The 22,333-nt window shown below is 41.8% G+C and overlaps 1 protein-coding gene across 9 annotated transcripts in view; it reads right to left on the reverse strand.

Moving 5' to 3' along the window:
* The window catches only part of LIMCH1 (LIM and calponin homology domains 1), a 627,082-nt gene that overhangs the window by 114,163 nt on the left and 490,586 nt on the right, over positions 1 to 22,333 (reverse strand). For all 9 annotated transcript variants that reach the window (XM_033946571.1, XM_033946536.1, XM_033946527.1 and 6 more), the window contains 3 exons: positions 13,365 to 13,770; positions 4,844 to 5,056; positions 2,814 to 2,913 (listed from right to left, as the gene is read on the reverse strand). In XM_033946571.1, the coding sequence (XP_033802462.1) occupies positions 2,814 to 2,913; positions 4,844 to 5,056; positions 13,365 to 13,770 (719 nt within the window). The remainder of the gene's footprint in view (positions 1 to 2,813; positions 2,914 to 4,843; positions 5,057 to 13,364; positions 13,771 to 22,333) is intronic.

Here is a 22,333-nt window from a genome sequence, read left to right on the forward strand (position 1 = left end):
GCTGCGTATGCCTTTCAGTGCTATATAAGTGATTAGTAGTAGTACATGCATAACCACCTGTATTTGGTATTCTATGAAATTGGCATGCAAAATTCCTAGAATGCAACTGCAAGAGGTGCACGGACCAAGATGAGGCATGCTAAGGAGCTGCACAGAGATGTTATAGAATACTAGCAGTTGTGCACCTAACTACCTACAGTTAGGTGTGCATATTTACTCTGCTAGCATAAGTGCTCACGCCTAAAGTTAGGTGTGCAACTGCAGACTTACACTAGTATTCTAGACTAATGTTTAAGCCAGTTACATTAACGGGTGCTAGAAAGCAGCCCCCTTTCCCTCTCCTCCTCCAGTTTTTCCCTGACTGTCTCTCCGTGGCCCCCCCTTCTGTCTTCCCCCTAAGCAAAGCTGTGTGCCTACCAGCACACCGCTCCCCCAAAGCAGCCCCCTTTCCCTCTCCCCTTCCAATTCTTCCCTGACTGTGTCTCCGTGGCCCCCCTTCTGTCTCCCCCCCAGCAAAGCTGTGTGCCTCCCAGCACACCCCTACCCCCAAAGCAGCTCCCTTTCTCTCTCCCCCCTCCAATTCCTCCCTGACTGTCTCTCCATGGCCCCCCCATCTGTCTTCCCCCCCAAGCAAAGCTGTGTGCCTCCCAGCACACCCCTCCCCCAAAGCAGCTCCCTTTCTCTCTCCCCCTCCAATTCCTCCCTGACTGTCTCTCCATGGCCCCCCCATCTGTCTCCCCCCCCAAGCAAAGCTATCTGCCTCCCAGCACACCCCTCCCCCAAAGCAGGCACCTTTCCCTCTCCCCTTCCAGTTCCTCCCTGACTGTCTATCTGTGGCCCCCCCTTCTGTCTTTCCCCCTAAGCAAAACGATCTGCCTCCCAGCACACTCCTACCCCAAAGCAGTCCTCTTTCCCTCCAATTCCTCCCTGTCTCTCCGTGGCCCCCCTTCTGTCTCCCCCCCAAGCAAAGCTGTCTGCCTCCCAGCACACCCCTCCCCCAAAGCAGGCCCCTTTCCCTCTCCCAGTTCCTCCCTGACTGTCTCTCCGTGGCCCCCCTTCTGTCTTCCCCCTAAGTAAAACGATCGGCCTCCTAGCACACCCCTCCCCCCAAAGCAGCCCTCTTTCCCTTCCTGTGAGAATTTTTATCTGCATGGGCCACCTGCAGCACCCTCCAGCCGTTCCTCTGAGCTGAAACTCCTTCACGCGCCTCCCGCCTACACACTGTTGAAGATGCCGTGCCATCCACGCGGTCTGGCCAGCTCCCCTAGTCCCTTGCCGTCCCCCCTCCCTTCCTGCGGTCCCGACAAACCTCTTGGCTCCAGCAGCAGCCGCAGCACTGTAAACCCGCAGCTTTGCGGCCTTCTACTGCCCTGATTTGCTCTTCCGTGTCCCTGATGACATCATAAGAGACGCGGCAGAGCAAATCAGGGCAGTAGAGGCTGTGAAGCAGCGTGTTTACAGTGCTGCGGCCGCTGCTGGAGCTAGGAGGTTTGTCGACCGCGGGAAGGAAGGGGGTGGTGGCGGTGGCAGCAAGGGACTAAGGGAGCCGGCCAGACCACGAGAAGGGAAGGTTGGATGGGAGGGTCAGACCACGGTGGGAGGCTCAATGGGGGTTCGGGTGTGCCGGGGAGGGGGGGCAAAGACGACAACGAAGATGAACTGAAAAGAACCCTAAGCGCGCAGGCGCACTCCTGCAGCCACAGACCTACATCTCACAGATCAGGGAAAACGGAAGCACGCAAGTAGGAGTGCGCATGCGCGGCTAGGGTTTTATTATATAGGACTAGAAGTTCCTTGAGTAATTGCCACTATAGAATTCACACTTGGCACACCGCATCCCAGCAACTAACTTTAGACAACCAACAGAGAATTACTCCATAGAGGGTATTTTTATAAACTAATTTTGCATGTAGAACACTTGATTTATGCATGTAAATGGCCTCTTACAAAAATGCTGACTGAAAATATAGAAAAATGAAGGCAGATAAAGACCAAGTGGCCTATCTAGTCTGCCTAACCATGCCATCTTCTCTCCCTTCTCTCCCTTAGAGATTCAACGTATATGTCCCAAGCTCTCTTTAATTCAGATAACATTTCGTCTCCACCACCTTCATCGGGAGATCTTTCCAAGCATTTACCACCCTTTCCTTGAAAATATTTTCTGAGGTTACTCCTGAATCTATCCCCTTTCACCTTCATATTATGCTCCCTCATTCCAGAGTTTCTTTCAACTGAAAGAGACTCAATTCATGTATATTTATGCCATTTATTCCTGATGGTAATGATGGATTGGGGAAGGAATTTTTATCTTTTGTACAGATACTGATTGATTATAAGTGCTTGGTTGATTATCATTATTTGTATATAAATTGTATTGCACTTTTTGTTGGCATTAAAAACTAAATAAAATTAGAAAAAAAAGAAAGAAAGACAGCTGCCAAAAAGAAGATCACCACACCCTGTCACAATTTCTTAGAGCTTCTTGAAGAAATAGAAGCAAGAAAAAGAAGAGCATTCTAAACCATACCATACTATTCCATGTATTCATGCAGGTCTTGAACTGGCTCGCTCTTCATACCTTGCTACAAAACTAAGAGTTTTGCAAGATGTCAAACACATCCTATATACATGAAAGGCAATGCACAAGTCTAGCAGTTTTCTTAAGGAGCCTCTAGATGTCAGTATGGGTTTGCCAGACTCATATCTAGACTCTGGAATACGTTGAGTAGGAAGAATAGGGCAAATAGTCCCAAAATATGCCAGCCCAAAGCTATAGAGAATTCCTTCAGAAAAGCTGCATTGTGAGTACAAACCTTCTTGTGAAGCATGTCCCAAATTTGGCCGTTGCATAGACATTTCAGAAGCAGATTCTTCCCTCTGGTTTGCTCCTTCAGTTTCTTCTTGGATAGTGTCCTATTGTACAGAAAAGTATTATAAAAGGGTGTCTGCATAAGAACAAGCAAGGAGTGAACCTGTTTATGCACAAACTTTCTAGAATTTTCTGCTTTGATTTTATTTATTACAATTTATAAATCAAATTTCAAGTTTATAATTTTTAATATCCCATAAATCATGTAACAGCTAAGTGACTTACATAAAATATAAGTACAAATAATTAAAAATAAAAATAAATAAAAAATAAAACCATTGAAACAACAAAGTAATCTCCTTGTTGAAAAAATTCACCCAATGAAAATGACCTCACCCTTCTGGACTGAGGTCACTTTCCAAAGGGAATATTCGATGCTATCTTTCAAACCCAATTAGTGCATTCCTACAAAATTATTGCACCTTTGGACAGTTGGCTAGACCTACCCTCTAAGCATATAATTCCTCTATGAAACATACTGTGTTTCTCTTCCTCCATCTATTTATGTCTCTCTTTCTCTCTCTCCATTTCTGTGTATGTGTGAGCTATGTGTGAATGTAGTTGGGTAACCACAGATGACTTGCCATACTGGGGCCTAGATTCTTAAAACATCGAAAAACCGATGGACTGCTGTCACAGCCATTATAGTAACGATTTTAAAAAAGCGAGTCATTCTCCAAAAAATGCTCTTGCAAATGAGGTTGGCAAAGAGTAACAAAGATTCGCTAAATTTGCATGTGCCCATCACTGGTGATAGCGATGGGCACATGTGCCGAATAAATGCAAAAAAAACCCCAAACCACCCAACAACAAATCGAGCTGCCAAAATCAAGCAACCCTCCCCCATCAGCGGGAGAGATGCCCACTGTCTCCCGCTGCAAATAACACCCCCCCAAGCAGCGGAAGAGATGCCCATTCTCAGCTGCCACAAACAACACCCACCCCAGGCAGTAGGAGAGATGCTCACTCTCTCCTGCCGCCAAGCAACACCCCCATCATCCCCTCTGCAGCGGGACAGATACCCATTCTCTCCCACTGCAACATCCCCCCAGCAGTGGGAGGGACGCCCACTCTCTCCTGCAACCAAGCAACACACCCCCTATACCCTCTCAGCAGCATCCGGGCCAATCAGAGCCTTAGGCTCCTCACTGATGGGGAGGGGCTTGAGGCTCTGATTGGCCCAGGTTATTTAATGCCCCACCCATAGGCGAGGATGTTTCAATGTTGTGTTTTCAATTGCTAGGGTCAAGCAGGATCCCTGGGGTCCTGCAGTGAAGATGGGATAGGGTTACCATATTTTTCTTTGGTAAACCCTGGACACATGACCCCACCCCATTCCACTTCCAGCCCCACTCCATTCTGCCCCAGTCCCACCCCCACGAAGCCACCTCTCTTATTCCAGACAAACTCCAGCCGCATCTGGAGGGCCTGAAGCATGCACAGATATGTGTGTGACATCATCTGCGCATGCTCAGAGGCCCTCCAGATGTAGCTGGAGCTCATCAGGGCTTTGTAAAATCCAGACAAATGTTGGGTTTTGGAAAATCTGTCCGGGAACCCAGACAGTCCTCTAAAAAGAGGTAACCCTAAGATAGGAGGTATGGAAGGACAGAGATGCTGGACACTACAGGAAAAGAAGTGGAGAGATGCAGGTCTATGGAAGTGTAGGGAAGAGGAGATGCTGGATACCACAGGAGGAAGATAGGAGGTAGGGGAAGAGAGAGATACTGGACACTACAGGAGAGGAGGTTGCTGGTCTATGGAAGTGTATGGAAGGGAAGATGCTGGATATGGGAAGGGGGCAGGAGGACTTTGAGCCTCACTGCCAGGGAAGAAGGCCTTTCAGCTTCTGAGCTAAGCTAAAGTAATTAGCATCTCCTTCTGAGATTTTACCAAAGATGTTAACTGCTCATGCCTCTTAGTAGACCTGAAAAGTAAAAGTGGATAGGAATAAGAAATGTATTTACTCCTTACCGTCAGCTCTCTGCATACACTATTAGATTTAGGTCTCTTCAGGGTCAGCTCTACATGAGTTGTGTCCTGTTTCAGTTCCAATGGAGACTCATCTACTTTGGCCACACCTTCAAATACCAGAGAGCTGTCTGGTGATGGAGCAAATGTTGCACATCTCTCCTTTTCCAGGGTTCCATTACAGACTTCCCCATTCATAGTCTCTCTTCCATCTACCTGAAGAACAGAAGGGAAACCACTTTTAGAAGCAGAACCAAAAATACAAGTACAGTCCTATACAGTTTCTCCATTTGTCAAAACTGAGCAAATTTATCTGCCTTTTTAAGTGCTACCCTTGAAATACATAAGCCTCTGCTGGACACCTAGAGGCAATACTTAGAACTGCATAAATGATTTTTTAAATTAAATGCTGGGCTGATATCCTTATAAATGTGTGGAAGTTAATATATGGTCACATTTTATCTGAATTGGAGGAGGAGGGGCTAGGGCAAGGCGTTAAGTTATACCAATACTATATGGTTACTTTTTAAATTTATACAGGTAGATGCCTGGAATGCCCTCTCTTAGGAGGTGGTCGTGGTGATGATGAAAATGGTAACGGAATTCAAAAATGAATGGGATAAACATAAAGGAATCCCTGTATGGAAGACATGGAACCAAACAAGCCTAGCAGTAATTAGGTAGCAACATTAGAAATTGAGAAGAAATGCCAGTGCTGGGCAGACTTATAGGATGTGTGCCCTGAAAATGGCAAGGACAAATCAAGTACGCATATGAATTATCACACCACACCTTATGAGGCTCATAATTGAAACAGAAATACAGTACTCTCCCAAAATTCACAGGGGTTCCGTTCCAGGAACTCCCGTGAATTTTAAAAAACCCACGAATGCGGTTTATTGGCGGATCAAAGGTAGGAGAGGCAGGAGAGGGCAGCTGGGGCACCGGAGGGTGCTGAAAATTGGGTGCGGGATCATGCTTAGTATTTTCCAACCGCCTCTTTCTGGTACTAAAGTCAGGCTACACCAATCAGGAGCTGCTTTGACACGCTATCTGGTGTGTCAAAGGAGCTCCTGATTGGTGTAGCCCGACTTTAGTACCAAGAAGAGGCGGTCGGAAAATACCGTGAAAGACTGAGTTCGCGAATTTGTGGGGGTACACTGTATGTCTAAAATCCCACCCAGGTCGTCCAAGTGTCGATAATCAAAACGGATTTTAGATGTATCTAAAAACAGCTTAGGCCTTTTCAGTGCAGCTGTACGCCCAGAGCTGAAAGGGGCGTTTTAGGAGGAGTGGTGAGGGTGAGATTTGGGTGGGATGTGGTCTGACCTAGATTTAGTCTGACCTAGATTTAGTCATATTGCAAGTATAACCAAAAGTTTAACGAGACAGCATAGACGGAACTTATACGAAGTGACTTAGGCTGTCTAAAAACAGGTCTAAATGCCCAGAAGGTATCCAAAGTGACACACACTCCCCCAGTGATCACTGACTTCCACCATTGCCATAAAAATTGGAATAAAAACGTACGTACCTGCCTCCAGAACATCAGCACCTGGTATAGGAAAGCCTAGTAGAGCTGCACAGAGATGGCTTAAGTAGTCTGGGGGGGTGGGCTAGTGAAGCATAGAGAGAAGGACCCAGGCCCATAAGCCACTCTAACTACTGCATTCATGGTGAAATGTGCACCCACCAAAAAACCCCCAACACCCTATTGTACTGCATATAGTTGGCAACTGCAGCATAAGGTATTGGGTGGTAGACAGGTGGGTTTAGTAGGTTTGGGGGATATTTGGGGGGGGGCTCACAATGACCTATAAGGGAGTTAGTGGTGAGATGTTTATGTGATACCCTTTTTGTGAAGTTCGCACAGTGCCTGTAAGGTGCCCCACTACTCATGTTGCCATATCTGGGTGGCAGTCCATCACTTTTCTGGCCCCTCCCACATCCAAAAGGTCTTGATATATAGGCTTTTTTGACTTGGACAAATTTTTGGAACAGAATGGGGTATAAATATAGAAGACTTAGCATCTGGACGATCAAACAGATGGACGTACAAGTAGACGATTCTCAGAAGAAAAAATAAAATTGGGGGGAGGGATATATTTTTTGACAATGGACTTTGGACATGTCTGACTTTGGGCGACTAGCGACTTAGGCCCAAAACAGACTGAGACGATAGCGATTTAGGCCCAAAACAGACTGAGACGTATTTTTTTATTATGCCCCTCCACGAGTTTATCTTCTTGGGCAGGTCTTTATCTGCCATCATCTACTATTTTACTATAGATGTTACTAGAAGTTACCCATATAAATTAAGGCTAGCATTTTCAGCTAATCTAAACTTATATAGATTAGACTGTATGTATATGGCAGCAAATTTAAATAATCTATATATATGCAGTCACTACATGGATGAAAATTTACATCAGTATAGTGGGACATACAAGTCTAAAACTTGTCCACAACTGGCATTACGGCTCCAAGTTTCAGAATCATGCTAATGCAACCTCTATTGTAGGTTAACAGTTAGCCATGTGGACTGAAATAGAGATTTTGAATTCTGCCTTACTACATCAGCCTATTGGAATATTGTTTATTTTCCTCCAATGTAGTTGCAAGGCAGTGGCCTGCATTAACCATTAGGCAGGACTAGGCGATTACCTAGGACAGGGCTATTTCTTGGGTGTGGCAAAATGCAAGCCAGAGTCAAAGCAAAACAATAGTTCCTGACAACCTACAAACGCCAAAGAAATATTTTTATCAGTAGGGATGGTGGATTTTTCAAATTAAAGGGTGGCTTACTTTAATTTGCAAAATTATGGATAACATGAGGTCTGCAATATATAACAGCGATAATAGAATGCGATAACAGCGATAATAGAATGTGAAATAAAGATACTTTGAAAATGAACGATACCCAATCATAATGTTAGAACTGACATCACAGGAAGTCTCCTATAATAGAGCTTAGAATAACGCCGCCACCATCTTGTCCAGGGAAAACAATGGACTCGATGGTGGTGTATAATACAAAAAGGTAAGAAAGTTAGAAATTGATTTAATAATGCTTTTTGGACATGATGAATCAGCATTGTGTAATAATCCTATATAATAAAAGGCTAGCCGCGCATGCGCACTCCTATTTGTGTGCTTCCGTGATCAGTAGGTCTGTGGTCGCAGGAGTGCGCATGCGCGCTTATACGTCACCAGCCGCCGTTCACCTCCACATGCCAGACCGCAGCCAGCCGCCGATCTCCGTTCCTCCAGCGGGGGGAGGGGGGTGTCTGGGAGGAGAGGGATCGCGGCCGCTCAGTGCCCCCACCGAGGAGCCCAGCAACTTTCCGCTGCCCGGGACCCGAGTCCTTTGCCGCCCCCCCTTCCCTTCCTGTGGGCCCGACTACAAACCTGGCGATTTAAGCAGCGTGTGCAGTAGTCTTCACACGCTGCTTCGGGCCCTTCTACTGCCCTGATTTGCTCTGCCGCGTCTCTGATGATGTCAGGGGGGCAGCAAAGGACTCGGGACCGCAGGAAGGGAAAGGGGGTAGAGGAAACGCTAATGCTGCTGCATAGGGAACTGGGGTGGGGGGAGGGAAATGGAGGGGGAGGAAATGCTGCTTTGGACAGACAGAGGGAGGAAGGGAGACAGAAAGAAAAGAAGAAAGACACAGGGGCAGGTGCACAGGGAACTGGTGTGGGGGGAGGGAAATGGAGGGGGAGGGAACGCTGCTTTGGACAGACAGACAGAGGGAGGAAGGGAGACAGAAAGAAAAGAAGAAAGACACAGGGGCAGGGAGATACACAGAAAGACAGACAGAAAGAAAGACAGCGGGAGTCACGTCAGGAGGGGTGCGGGATGCGGCAGAGGGAACTTTTCCAATGGGTGCAACTGGGCGGCTGTCGGGAACCTCTGATCAGGGGCAGAGCAAGGTAAGTGTATCATAGGGATAAGAAGGAGGACGGGGGGGAGAAAAAGGAAGGGATGCCTACTACTGGACAGGGGGAGAAGGAAAGAGGTGCTGATTGACAGGGGGGGTGAAGAAAAAGGAACGGAGGCATAATGTTGGACAGGGGGAGAAGGAAAGAGGTGCTGATGGACAGGGGGGAGGTAAAACAAAGGGAGAAGGGCTGCTGCTGCTGCATAAGGAGAGCAGTGAAGAGCAGAGAGTGGTGGACACAGGGGAGGTAAAAGGAAGGGACAATGGACAGGGGGAGCAGGCAAGGGGTGGTGATGGACAGCCAAGGAAAAAGAAAGACAGAAAGAAAGAAAGTGGCTAAGGAGAGAAAGAGAAAGAAATAAAGACAGACACACACACATATATTCTAGCACCTGTTAATGTAACGGGCAATAAGACTAGTATATATATATTTATGCTTAGGGAACAGCCTTGACATAGCCGATGAGGTGAAACATATCGGCAAGTCCCGAGCTGACAGAATCTCAACTTGAAAAGATAAGAGCCTATTTTGGGGGCTAAAAGTTTTAAAGAATAATTAAAAGGAAAGATAATAATAAATATTTATAAGAAAAAAATATATTAAAGAAAAAAGGATCGATGACGATTTAAGCAGTACTTCTAAAAATCAATGAAGGACTACTGTGCTTGATTCCAAAGATCCTGAATAGTGATAAATGAATAAAAGCTTTGATGAAATTAAGAAGGATTGCATATGTTTATGATATTGGGTATATAGGGACATACTTAACGATCTTAATATGTATGCTTTGGAAGAAAGGTGGGAGAAGGGAGATATGATATATATTTAAATAACTATTCAGCATAAATGCATAGGAGGGGAGTCTCTTTGAATTAAAAGAAGCTATGGAATGAGGGGGACACAGGATGAAGGTGAAAGTGAACAGATTCAGAAGTAACCAGAGGAAATTCTTCTTCCTGGAAACGGTGGTGAATTCGTGAAATGGTCTCCTGGAAGTGGTGGTGGAAACAAAAACAATATCTGAATTCAAGAAAGCTTGGGACAAGCACCTGGGATCTCTAAGGGAGTGATAGAGTAGATGGCATGAATGGGCAGACTAGCTTGTAAGCCATAAGGTCTTTATCTGCCTTCATTTTCCTATGTTTCTGTGTTAGTGTTGGTGAGTTTAATTATTTAAAACTTGATAAGATAATAGGGATATATGTTTCTATGTTAGTACTGATGAGTTTAATTATTTAAACTATTAAATTATTAAATTATTAAATTACAGATGCGAAAGCTGGACACTACAGAAACAAGACAAAAAGAAGATTGATTCATTTGAGCTTTGGTGCTGGTGAAAGATTTTATATGTTCCATGGATCACCAGAAGAACTAACAAATCAATTCTGGAAGAGATCGAACTGGCTATGTCACTCGAAGCCTAAATTATAAAGTTATGACTATCATATTTTGGTCACACTGTTAGAAGAGAAAGATCATTGAAGAAGGACATTATGTTTGGGAAGACTGAAGGAACCAGACAAAGAGGACGACCTGCAATCAGATGGTTGGACATGTTAAAAACAACCATGAGGATGACGCTGGAGAACCTTTTTAGATCTATAATTCATCAAGTTGCTAAGACTCGAACATGTGTCAGTGGCACCTAATTAACTAGACTAATATAAAGAGCCTTAAAATTTTATGGTAAACGAGTATTGTATGCTGTTATTTACTATTTACTTCTCAGTGAGTGCAAATTAATTATTTAAGGCAAATTATTTGTGAATGAATAATGAAAAAGATTCAAGGTTCTCCTCCTTGCTCTCTTAATTGAGATAATTGAATATAAATTAAGAGAGGAGTCAGGAGAAAGAAGAATGAATCTAGGCCCTGCTCAATTATCAACTAGCTTTGTATCTTTTAATATTCTAGGCTTTAACAATTTAAGTTTAAATCGAACAGAAAGTTTCAGCTTTTAAAGCAGTCACTCTGCTTCATAATCCAGTCCCTTTTCTCTCATTACTCCTGAGGAAAGCAAAAGAAACTCTAGAGTGACAATGTTCCTTAAAAGGACTTTATTTGTAAATGTCAATGTTCCAAAAGTACACTAAAATCATCCACATAAAATAAAAGCATCCACAAAAAAATAAAGTAATCCACATAAAAACCTTAAAGGACCTAGTCCACTAGGGGCGTAGGACCCAACACGGTCTGCATTTCGACAAAAAGTCTTCTTCAGGGGTCCCTGAGGGTCCTATAATGGTAAGTGGAGAATCTAATATGTGGTGAGCAGTGAGAAAGACGCTGCATGATATTAATTTTGAACGCAAGCAGTGTCTTTCTTACTGCTCACCACATATTAGATTCTCCACTTACTCACCATTATAGGACCCTCAGGGACCTCTGAAGAAGACTTTTTGTCGAAACATGGACTGTGTTGGGTCCTGCGCCCCTAGTGGACTAGGTCCTTTAAGGTTTTATGTGGATTATTTTATTTTTATGTGGATGATTTTAATGCACTTTTGGAACTTTGATATTTACAAATAAAGTCCTTTTAAGGAACATCGTCACTCCACAGAGTTTATTTTGCTTTCCTCTGGATTTTCTTCTCTGTGGATACTTTGGGGTCATTCTCTTTAGTTTTTCTCTCATTACTCCTGCCATTGGCCCACCCCCTTCCTTCCTCCAGTTCCACAATCCCTCCTCCTTTTTGTCTATAAGTCCTGATAATAAAGCACCAATATAGCATACTCATTTCCTAAATTGTAAGATTTGTTAGAAGTTCTAAAAGAAAGTTGCATGAATTGGGTACATTGTTGCAAACTTGTCCTCTATTAAGTTACTATATAGTGGTCTCAAACTCACGGCCCGGGGACCACATATGGCCCGCCAGGTACTATTGTGAGGCCCTTGGTATGTTTATCATAATCACAAAAGTAAAATAAAACAGTTTCTTGATCATATGTCTCTTTAGCTATAAATTACAATATTATTGTTAAGATTTTGCCAAAAGGAAAGATTTATAAACTACAAAGAGTTTTACCTCATGCAAAATTGTCATTTCTTTAATAAGACATTAACTATTTTTTTCTGAGGCCCTCCAAGTACCTACAAATCCAAAATGTGGCCCTGCAAAGGGTTTGAGTTTGAGACCACTGCTATATAGTGAATGCAAACATCCTTTATGTTTCCAAGCAGACCAGATCCCTAATGATAGGGTCCACCTTGATAGTCAGCACCCAAGAAAATGATCTGGGTGTCATTGTAGACAATACAATGAAACCTTCTGCCCAATGTGTGGCAGAGGCCAAAAAAGCAAACAGGATGCTAGGAATTATTAAAAAAGGGATTGTTAACAAGATTAAGAATGTTATATTGCCCCTGTATTGCTCCATGGTGCAACCTCATCTGGAAGTTTGCATTCGATTCTGGTCTCCTTATCTCAATAAATCAACAGACCACCGCTCACTTATAGAAGCAAAATCATAACCAGGGGCCTCTTCCAACAAAAATTTGTGATGGAAGCGCAGAGGAATCATAGACTGTGCCTCCAAACATAACAGAACTTTAATACAAAAGATAAGTGCCTGATTTGGGGAGCCTTTTAAGCTTTATTTAAATAATAAAAGAGAAAAGTATTTATACAAACAAAAAAAACACAAAAAAGGATCAATGACGATTTGAGCAGTTTTTAAAGAAATTATGAAGGACTACTGCGCTCGATTCTGAGGATCCTAAAAAGGGTGAAATGATCTTAAAAGTGTTTAAATCCAATACGACTGCATATTTGTATGATGTATATTTTATAAGCAGCTGTTAGTAATTAATCAGAGATAAAACGATGGAAAATAGAGTTGAGAGCGAGATCCAGTTTTCCGTTCCAATGTTCGGATCCAGGATATTTTTAAATTTATTCTTAACACATTCCATTCAGATATCAGGCGCAGGAATTGTTACCTGTGCATCATCTTTTTATACCACAGAATCACATTAGGAACCTTTACATTTTCCATACTGTGCATCTAACATCACACTTTAGCCACCTGATTTTAAACCCTTTAATTGGCAGATGGTGAAAAGTTGTAGGAAAAAATGTTTTGGGTGCGGAAGTCAAGTTACAGGCATTTGGAGATGCAGATCTCCCATAGGAGCCATAGAAAATACATGTTGCTTCTGAGCAACAATGCCAAATAAAGAGTTACAAACACCATTTCTTGTCACAGAGCTATGAGACAACAAAACGAGCTGTGGTACCTTTTCATTGGACTAGTTTCATACATCTGCTGCCTTCATTTTCATTGTAGTTTTCATTGTAGTTTCTTTCTATACCAATTACTGTAAACCGTGCCGCGCTCTACTTCTGTGGAGATGATGCGGTATACAAACTTAAGGTTTAGTTTAGTTTAGTTCATTAGGTTGGTATTGACCATAGACCCTACTGAATAGTGTACAAATAATGTAGCTCTGAAAACTAGTCACAGAGGTATTAAGTTTAGTTCAATAAAAAGGTATTATTGATGGCTTGTTCATTGACCCCTGTAATTAACATAGTCAAGTGGATTAACATGACAAACAGAATACATTTGTGTTCACTCCTTACCTTGAATGTCTTCAAACCCTGTTTGTTTTTGGGCGGTGAGTAAGGCTTAGGAGTCAACACCGGCACTGCCTTGGCGACAGTGGCTTTGTTTGGCGACGTGAAGTCTGTCAATACAGCTGTTTCTGACTCATTTGGAGAAGCGATGGTTGCCTGAAAGGTAGCAGTAAATTTTGGAACGGGCAGCGACTGTTGCCTCAGGTACTTCATTGGACTGGTTTCTTTCGGTGGAGATAAAGAATTGGACTCCACGGAATGCCTTCTTTCCAGAAGTTTTGGCATCTGCAAGCGCTCAAGAATAGCTTCACTAATAGTGAATTTCTCAATATACTTTTGTAGTACCATCTCTGCCTCTTCACGTGACTTGGCCTTCAAGTATGCTTCATGTAACTCTCTCTCTCGGCGCTCTCTGTTTTGGAGGGAGAAAAAACCTATTAAATGGAGTAAAGGAGAACTGAAGAACACTGACATTGCTATTTAGGCACCTGTTGACCACATAACTTTATATGGATATGTTATCTGTATAAATGTAATAAATTGGCTGAATATGCTGCACATGTAGAGCTATGTGATAACTCAAAAATGTCCTTAGGAAACAAAGGCTGTGGTATTTAAAGAAAAACGGCTTAGAAGAATGGAGATAGTATTTAAAGAGACAGTGATATAATAAATTAGATCAAAGTAAATCAGTTTGGGATACTGTCAGAAGAATATTAAAGGAGACAGAGACACACACAACAACATTTGATAAACATATGGCTGCATCAATACTTTTACATGGACCATAAATATTAGTTGTGCAAACTACAGATAGCAGCAGAAATGCTCAAGTTAAGGAACAAGAATAGGCCCAGGCACTTTTCCTAACACAGGCTGGGATTCTGGTAGTTTGCTGGTTATATGGAACCATTCCCTCACCCCTGAGTGGAGGATGGAGGTTAAAACAGCAGTAGATTTCAAAAAGGTTTGTGGCATGCACTAGTATCTATAGTTGTAAACTTGGAGCTATCAGAAACACAATCTAGCCTTGGCATAGTTGGATTGATACCAGCAGAACGATGAGAAAAAGGGCAGTAGCTGGGTTAGCTGACTACACAGAATCAATCTACTTTTATCTAATCCAATCTGATATTTATATTCCGCCTTATTTCATCCATGATTCAATACAAATCACAAATTGAAAAGCTAACATAGTTCTGTTAAGAGTTACAATGAGTTAGACCATAAATATTATCAAACACATTACATAAGACCCATATGATTAAAAATAGACGTGTTATAAGATCTCTTCAAAACATAAATTACGATTACATAGACCAGTGATTTTTTTTGTTTACTTTTAAGCTGGGGCCACTTTGGATTTTAATGAGCTGAAGGAGAACCACCAAATTTCTTCTGTATGTCAATGACATCAAGTTTCAAGTTTATTATTAAAAATTTGTTATCCTACCATCCCCACAAGCCCACCTTCAAACTTCCCTAGGGGTATCCTCAAGGTTGTGAGCATTTTCAAATACTGAGAGATACCTAAACATGCAGCTCTTCCTCTGTCCACCTTCCCCTTTCTGTCCTGAACTTGGGTAGAGAGTCAGAGTAGTTTCAAGTTTATTTAATCTTTGATATACCATTTATCAAAAACATACCTAAACGATTTACAAATATCAGAGTATTGTTAAAATAAAATAAAACTTTAAGTAAAAAAAAACGGGGGGGTGGGGGGAATGACTATACAAATAGACTTACTTGGATAAAAAGGAAAGGTGGGAGAAGGTAAGAGTTTAAATACAATGTCAAAAATAAAAACGAAAAGGGAGGGAAAAAATAGATGTCTCTGGAGGCTGCCATTGGCCCCTGGGCCTTGCACTGAAGAAAAATGACATAGAGCTAATAGATAGAAGTCAATGCCAAATCCTGACATATGAATTCTCATAAGTAGATCTAAATCAAACCTGCCTTACAGAGGGGTGGGCTAACTTCATTTGAGTAGTTGAAAGTGATCTGGATGGGGTAGTCAAATGTACAAGCATTTCTGGTAGAGGAGAAGCAGTCATCCCATAAAATGATTTCAAGACAATACAATTAATCTTGAATTGAATGCACTTTTATCGGCAGCCAATGTAATTTTATGCTTCTGTAGAAAGCTATATTTCTTCTTTCTGAAGTTTCACTGCACTGCCAAGCCTCTGTCTCCCCTGCTCCTTCTAAGGCAGCGTTTCCCAAGCTGGTCATGGAGCACCTCCCTGCCAGTCAGGTTTTCAGGCTATCCACAATGAATATGCATGAAACTGATTTACATACATTGCCTCTATTATATACAAATCTTTCATGTATATTCATTGTGGATAATCTGAAAACCTGACTAGCAAGGGGGGAACTTCAGGACCGATTTGGGAAACACTGCTTTAGGAGTATATGTATGGTATTCAAAACTCCAAGTCTCTTCTCATATATTTCCAGTATAAACCCCATACCACTCTTATCATCTTCATCTGAGTCATTTCAAGTCTTTACATCCTTATTGAAATATTACCTCCAATCTGAATACAATGCTCCAAGTGTGGCCTCACCGATTATTTCTACGTAGGAATTAGATGCATGCAATATTTTGCAAAAGATGGCTAAGCTAGACGTCAGTATCATGAATATAAGAAACCAACACTACAACTGCCCTACCCTTCTTCACACCAGTGAGCTCTAGTCAATTGTAAGGGTGGTAGAGGCTACTTGCACAAGTGGTGGCATCAGGCTGAGTGGTGGAATTTTTCAGAAAAAAATAGTAAACCAGGACAGGACTACAAAACTAGTAATTACTAAATTAGATTATTGTAACTCGCTTTACAAGGGCATCACGCAAAAAGAATTAAGACGGCTTCAAATTATTCAGAATACAGCGATAAAAATCATTACAAAGGCAAAAAAGTTTGATCACGTCATACCTCTCCTGAAGAATGCACATTGGCTCCCAGTTACTCATAGGATAACAAATAAAATAGCCCTAATAATTTTCAAAACTCGAGTGTCCAAAGCACCTGAACTTCTTATACTTTACTCCTCATCCAGAACACTTAGATCAAATGAACAGCACCTTTTGTCTGTCCCATCTTTGAACGTGATCAATACTTGAAGGACTAATATTTTTTTCTGTTACAGCCCCACAACTGTGGAACTCCTTACCAGCTTATTTAAGGGAGGATACAGTCCTGGAGAGATTTAAAGGATCTCTAAAGAGCTTTCTTTTTAAAGATGCTTTTGAAACTTAAGAAATTAGATTTGGATACTGTAGAACACTTTTTGCCTTAAATCTGGGTCAATTCTATATCCCAGTCTTTTAGTCTTAGTTTCAATCAATACCCTTCCCCATTCGTTTTCCCCTTACATGTTCTTCTGCCCTATACTTTATTTGAGTTCCTTCCCTTTTTTTCCTGATTGTAAAGTATGTCTAGTGTTCGTCTGACTGTATTTGCTCATATTTGTTAATTTCCCCTTTTTTTAAATATTGTATATCACTTAGAAAACTGTTAAGTGTACATCAAATTTTAAATGAAACTTGAAAACAACGGGTCCTGTTGCCTGTAGCGTGCAAATACCAACAAATCAAGTTTCAAGTTTATTTACAACATTCTATCTGGCTTATTTATTTATTTATTTTTAAATACATTTTTACTGAGAAAAAGTTTTATTTTATACAAAACAGCAAGAATAATATGGGGCCAATGTATAAAGTTCAAAAACCTCAAACAACCAGTTCAAATTCACCCCCTTCCCTAAGTTCTCCATATCCCCCTCCCATCTTCCCTTCCTCCTTCACCAAATGACTTACTGATTATCACAGAACACTGGCTAATATATTTTAAACCATAAGTCTAGTATTGATATCTCATAGCAAAATAATCAAGTCCAGTTGAGTCCAAAGTTCCTGGGCTCAGTCATAGTGTCCATGATGCTTATCTGCTAATTCTTCTACTTTCACCACAGAGATCAAACTTTTACTCACCAGTCCTGAAGAATGGCGCCATTCATCTGCTTCCACTTAGCTGCTGCTGCTAAACAAATCCACTTAAGCTGCACTTGCTATCTGTGTCTTCTTTTGTTATGCAGACCCAGCAGACACTCTTTAGGCTCCAACAAGAAAGATAAACCCAGTGCCTGAGTCATGCTGCTCACTACTGAAGACCAAAATTGTTGAATTTTTGCACAGGTCCACCAGATATGATAATAAATACCCCTCTCCCACAAACATCTCTAACATATATCAACAAAACTTCTCTGGCTCGGCCCAAAACTGGACCAACTGCCCACCTCCATCCCACTGTCCTCTGGCCCCACCCTGCATCTTGAATATTCAAGTAAAATTCTGGGAGTCATCATTGACTCTACACTTTCCTTCAACGATCACCTCAACTCCCTAATAAAAAAAATGTTTCTTCAGCCTTCACATGCTAAGGAAAGTGAGAACCTGTTTCCATCAAAAACACTTTGCCGTCCTTGTCCAATCCACCATCCTTTCCAGACTGGACTATTGCAACTCTATCTACCTAAGCCTAACAAAGAAAAACCTTCAAAGACTCCAGCAGATTCAAAATGCCGCTGCTAAGCTTATCTTCGCAAAAAGCAAATTCGACCATGTCTCACCACTTTTGTCCAAGCTCCACTGGCTCCCAATAATCCCCAGAGTCCACTTCAAATGTGCCTGCCTTACTTTCAAGATCCTACACGGCATTCTCCCCCCTTTTATTCCTCTTTCTTGGAATTCCTCTAACCCCAATTCCACCAGATCTACCCAAAAACTAAAACTTTCCTTTTCCTCTCGAAAAGGTGTCTCCCTTGTAGGAAAACTAGGTTCCTCCCTCCCTTTCAGAATCACTGAGCTCTGGAACAATCTTACCTCCCCTCTTAGGAATCTGAGCTCCCTCCAAATCTTCCGTAAACATCTGAAAACCTGGTTATTTTCAAAAATGTAACTCTTCTTCTCTCTGGTTACTCTGTCCTAAATTTTCTCTTCATTTTGTCTTTTCCTTTCACTGGAGTTCCTTTCTACCCTAACCCTGTTAACCGTGTCGAGCTTTGCAAATGTAGAGATGATGCGGTATACAAACCCAAGGTTTAGTTTAGTTAGTTTAGTTGCCATAATGGGCAATATAACCTTAATTTTTTTTATTTTTTGGGGGGGGGTATACCATCAGGTAAGCACTTTACATGCATTCTCCTTCACTAAGATACATATAGATGCCTTTTGAAATTCATTAACTACCCTTCTCCACTCCACTCAAGTCAACTCAAATCCCACATTAGATTCCCAATCTGACATGTATGTTCTAAATATTCAGTGTTATCTGGGTCCTCTCTAAGCCAACCCTGACTGCTAATAAAATGCTTTACTTGTAAGTAAGTAAACAAATCCCCTGGGAGTAAGTGGTAAGATTCCCACAACTCCTCAAAAAGAATCATCTTTTCCACATCCCAAACCCAATTTTTCCCACCTTAAGAAAATTATTTTCCCTTCTCCACCACCTGAAAGGTGGGCTCAAATCTAATAGAGGACATTGATGACACTTTGCAATCCCTCCCCCAACCCCCAAAAACCCCTCACTTTTGTTCACACTCCCAATAGATCAGGGGTGTCCAATGTTGGTCCTCGAGGGCCGCAATCCAGTCGGGTTTTCAGGATTTCCCCAATGAATATGCATTGAAAGCAGTGCATGCAAATAGATCTCATGCATATTCATTGGGGAAATCCTGAAAACCCGACTGGATTGCGGCCCTCGAGGACCGACATTGGACACCCCTGCAATAGATGGATTACAAAAGGGTTGGCTAGGGTGTTGGAATACTATCAAGAGAGGTGTGATAACCATAAACCACTTCTCGATGGCATTCCTGGGAGCTCATTTGCTCCAATAACACCCCTATCTTGAAAGGAAAAAAATCCCAATCAAATAATTGTTTCGTTTGGGGCAACAATCTCCCTCCCGAAGATCTTATAGAACTTGGGCGAAAACCCATCTAGGCCCAGGGTGCTTCCATTTTTTAAATTTTTTAATAGTCAAAGTCAACTCTGAAACAGATGTAGGAGAGTCAAGGCACGCCCTTTCCTCCAAGGTTAAGCTGGGTAAATCTATCTGAGCCAAATAAATATTAGTCTGATTAGTTTCGGCTTCTATTGTACTACTATATAATTGTTTATAGAAATCTAAAAATTTCTCTCTAATCTCCTCATTAGTATAATATAGAACATTATGTTTTCTCTTGACTTTTTGAATTAACTGCTCAGAATGATTTCCCCACAAATATCTAGTGAGCATAGTACTCGATTTATTGCTATATTAAAAAAATTTCTGTTTTAGTTGCTTGCGTATAAAATCCAATTTGTCTACTTGCATTTTCCCCAATTCTGCTCGAACTTGGAGCAGTTGCTGCAAGAGTGATGCAATGGGAGTTCTCTTATGCTGCTGCTCTAAATAGACCGCAGAAGACAAACGCGAAAAGGGATGCAGTAGTGGTAGACCCTGATCGATTTTCAGAGGGTTGTGTTTATAAGAAACTAGTTAAATTAAAGGTAGACAAAGTGATGGGATCAGATGGTGTACATCTGAGGGTCCTGCAGGAACTTAGGGAAGTTCTGGTGGCTCCGTTGACTGACCTTTTCAGTGCTTCTCTAGAGTTGAGAGTGGTACCAGAGGACTGGAGAAGGGTGGATGTGGTGCCTCTACACAAAAGTGGAAGTAAGGAAGAAGTAGAGAATTACAGGCCAGTAAGTCTGATTTCTGTGGTAAGCAAATTAATGGAAATGCTTTTAAAACAGAGAATGGTGAAGTTTCTGGTATTCAATGGATTACAGGACCAGAGGCAACATGGATTCACTAGAGGTAGGTCGTATCAGATAAATCTGATCCAATTTATTTTACTGGGTGACCAGAGAATTGGATAGAGGGAGTGAGCTAGATGTGGTGTATTTAGATTTTAGCAAAGCCTTTGTCAGTGTTCCACACATATCTCTAATAAATAGAGAGCCCTCAGAATGGGCCCCAAAGTGACTGGCTGAGTCAGGAACTGGTTAAGTGGAAGATAACAAAGGCTAGTGGTTAATGGAGATCACGCTAAGGAATGGGATATTACCAGTTGTGTGCCTCAAGATTCTGTTCTTGAGACTATTCTTTTTAACATTTTTATAAGCGATATTGCTAAAGGGCTGTGGGGTAAGATTTTCCTCTTTGTGGATGATACCAAAATCTGCAATACAGTAGACATCCCAGATGGACTAAATAACATGAAGAAAGACCTAGCAAAGCTTGAAGAATGGTCTGAAATTTGGCAGCTAAAGTTTAATGCTAAGAAATGCAAGATCATGCATTTGGGCTGCAAAAATCCAAAAGAACAGTACAGTTTAGGGGGTGAAGAACTTATGTACACAAAAGAAAAGCGGGATTTGGGTGTGATTGTATGTGATAATCTTAAGGTGGCCAAACAAGATGAAAAGGTGATGGTGAAAGATAGAAGGATTCTAGGGTGCATAGGAAGAGGTATGGCCAGTAGGAAAAAGGAGGCATTGATGCCCCTGTATAAGACTTTGGTGAGACCTCATTTAAAATATTGTGTACAATTCTGCAGACCACACCTTCAAAAAGATATAAAGGAAAGGGAATAGGAATTTGTATTCTGCCTTTTTGTGGCTTTGGCATTTCAAAGCTTACATTCAAAGTGGTGGGCACTGGAGGATTAAGTGACTTGCCCAATGTCACAAGGAGTAGCACCAGGATTTGATCTCACAACCTCTGGGTACAGAGGCAGCAGCTCAACCAGTGAGCCACAGGATGGAGTCAGTCCAGAGGAATGCTACTAAGACGTATGGAGACAGACGTCATCATAAGACGTATGGAGACAGACTTAAAGATCTCAATATGTATACTTTGGAGTAAAGGCAGGAGAGGGGAGATACAGTATGATAGAGACGTTTAAATATCTATGTGGCATAAAGGCACATGAGTCGAGTCTCTTTCATTTGAAAGGAAGCTCTAGAATGAGAAGGCATAGGATGAAGTTAAGAGGTGATAGACTCAGCAGTAATCTAAGGAAATACTTTTTAATAGTCTCCCAGAAGAGGTGATGGAGATAGAGACTGTGTCTGAATTCCACGCGGCACGTGGGATCTCTTAGAGAGAGGAAGAGATAATGGTTACTGCAGATGGGAAGACTGAATGAACTATTTGGCCTTTATCTGCCATTGTGTTTCTAAGTCTCTCCTGAAATTTTAGATATTCCTGATCCCTTTCCCTCTTTTTCCTAGCTCCCCATTTAATCAAATAACCCCTGAGTACTGCCTTCAAGCCATCCCACATCCAACCATCAGTTACAGTACCATTATTATTCTACTCCAAATAAGTCTGTATAATTTGTGTCAAATCAGAATTAATTTTTTGACCTCCCAAAAGATATTCATTCAGTTGCTAGAACATCAGACACTGAGAGGGTCCACCTAATGATCGGTTGTACCCAAATTGGAGAATGATCCGAAATTTGAATTGGCTCTGTATGCTGGCGTTAGTGTCTAGCATGTGCGGCAAGTCTACATGTGTTAAGTGTGTGCTAAAACCGCTATCGCAGCTTAGTAACAGGAGCCCTGTATCTTTTTTGAGATAAGGCGACCAGAATTGCACACGGTGTTCAAGGTACGGCTGTGCCATAGAGTGATAAAGGGCATAACAATATTTTCATCTTTGTTTTCCATTCCTTTCCTAATAATTCCTAACATTCTATTTGCTTTCTTAGCCACTACCACACACTGAGCTGAGGGTTTTAACGTATCCTCAACAATGACACCTAAATCCTTTTCCTAGGCAGTGACTCCTAATACAAAACCTTGCACTGGAGTCATATATGGGATGATATTGCATATTAAACCCCCAGTGGACTGATATAAATGTCTACTGTTCCTTATTATGACCGTGGTAGCCTGCAAATGGTTACTCACAATT

Source organism: Geotrypetes seraphini, chromosome 1 (assembly GCF_902459505.1).
Source record: "Geotrypetes seraphini chromosome 1, aGeoSer1.1, whole genome shotgun sequence".
Classification (NCBI taxonomy): domain Eukaryota; kingdom Metazoa; phylum Chordata; class Amphibia; order Gymnophiona; family Dermophiidae; genus Geotrypetes; species Geotrypetes seraphini.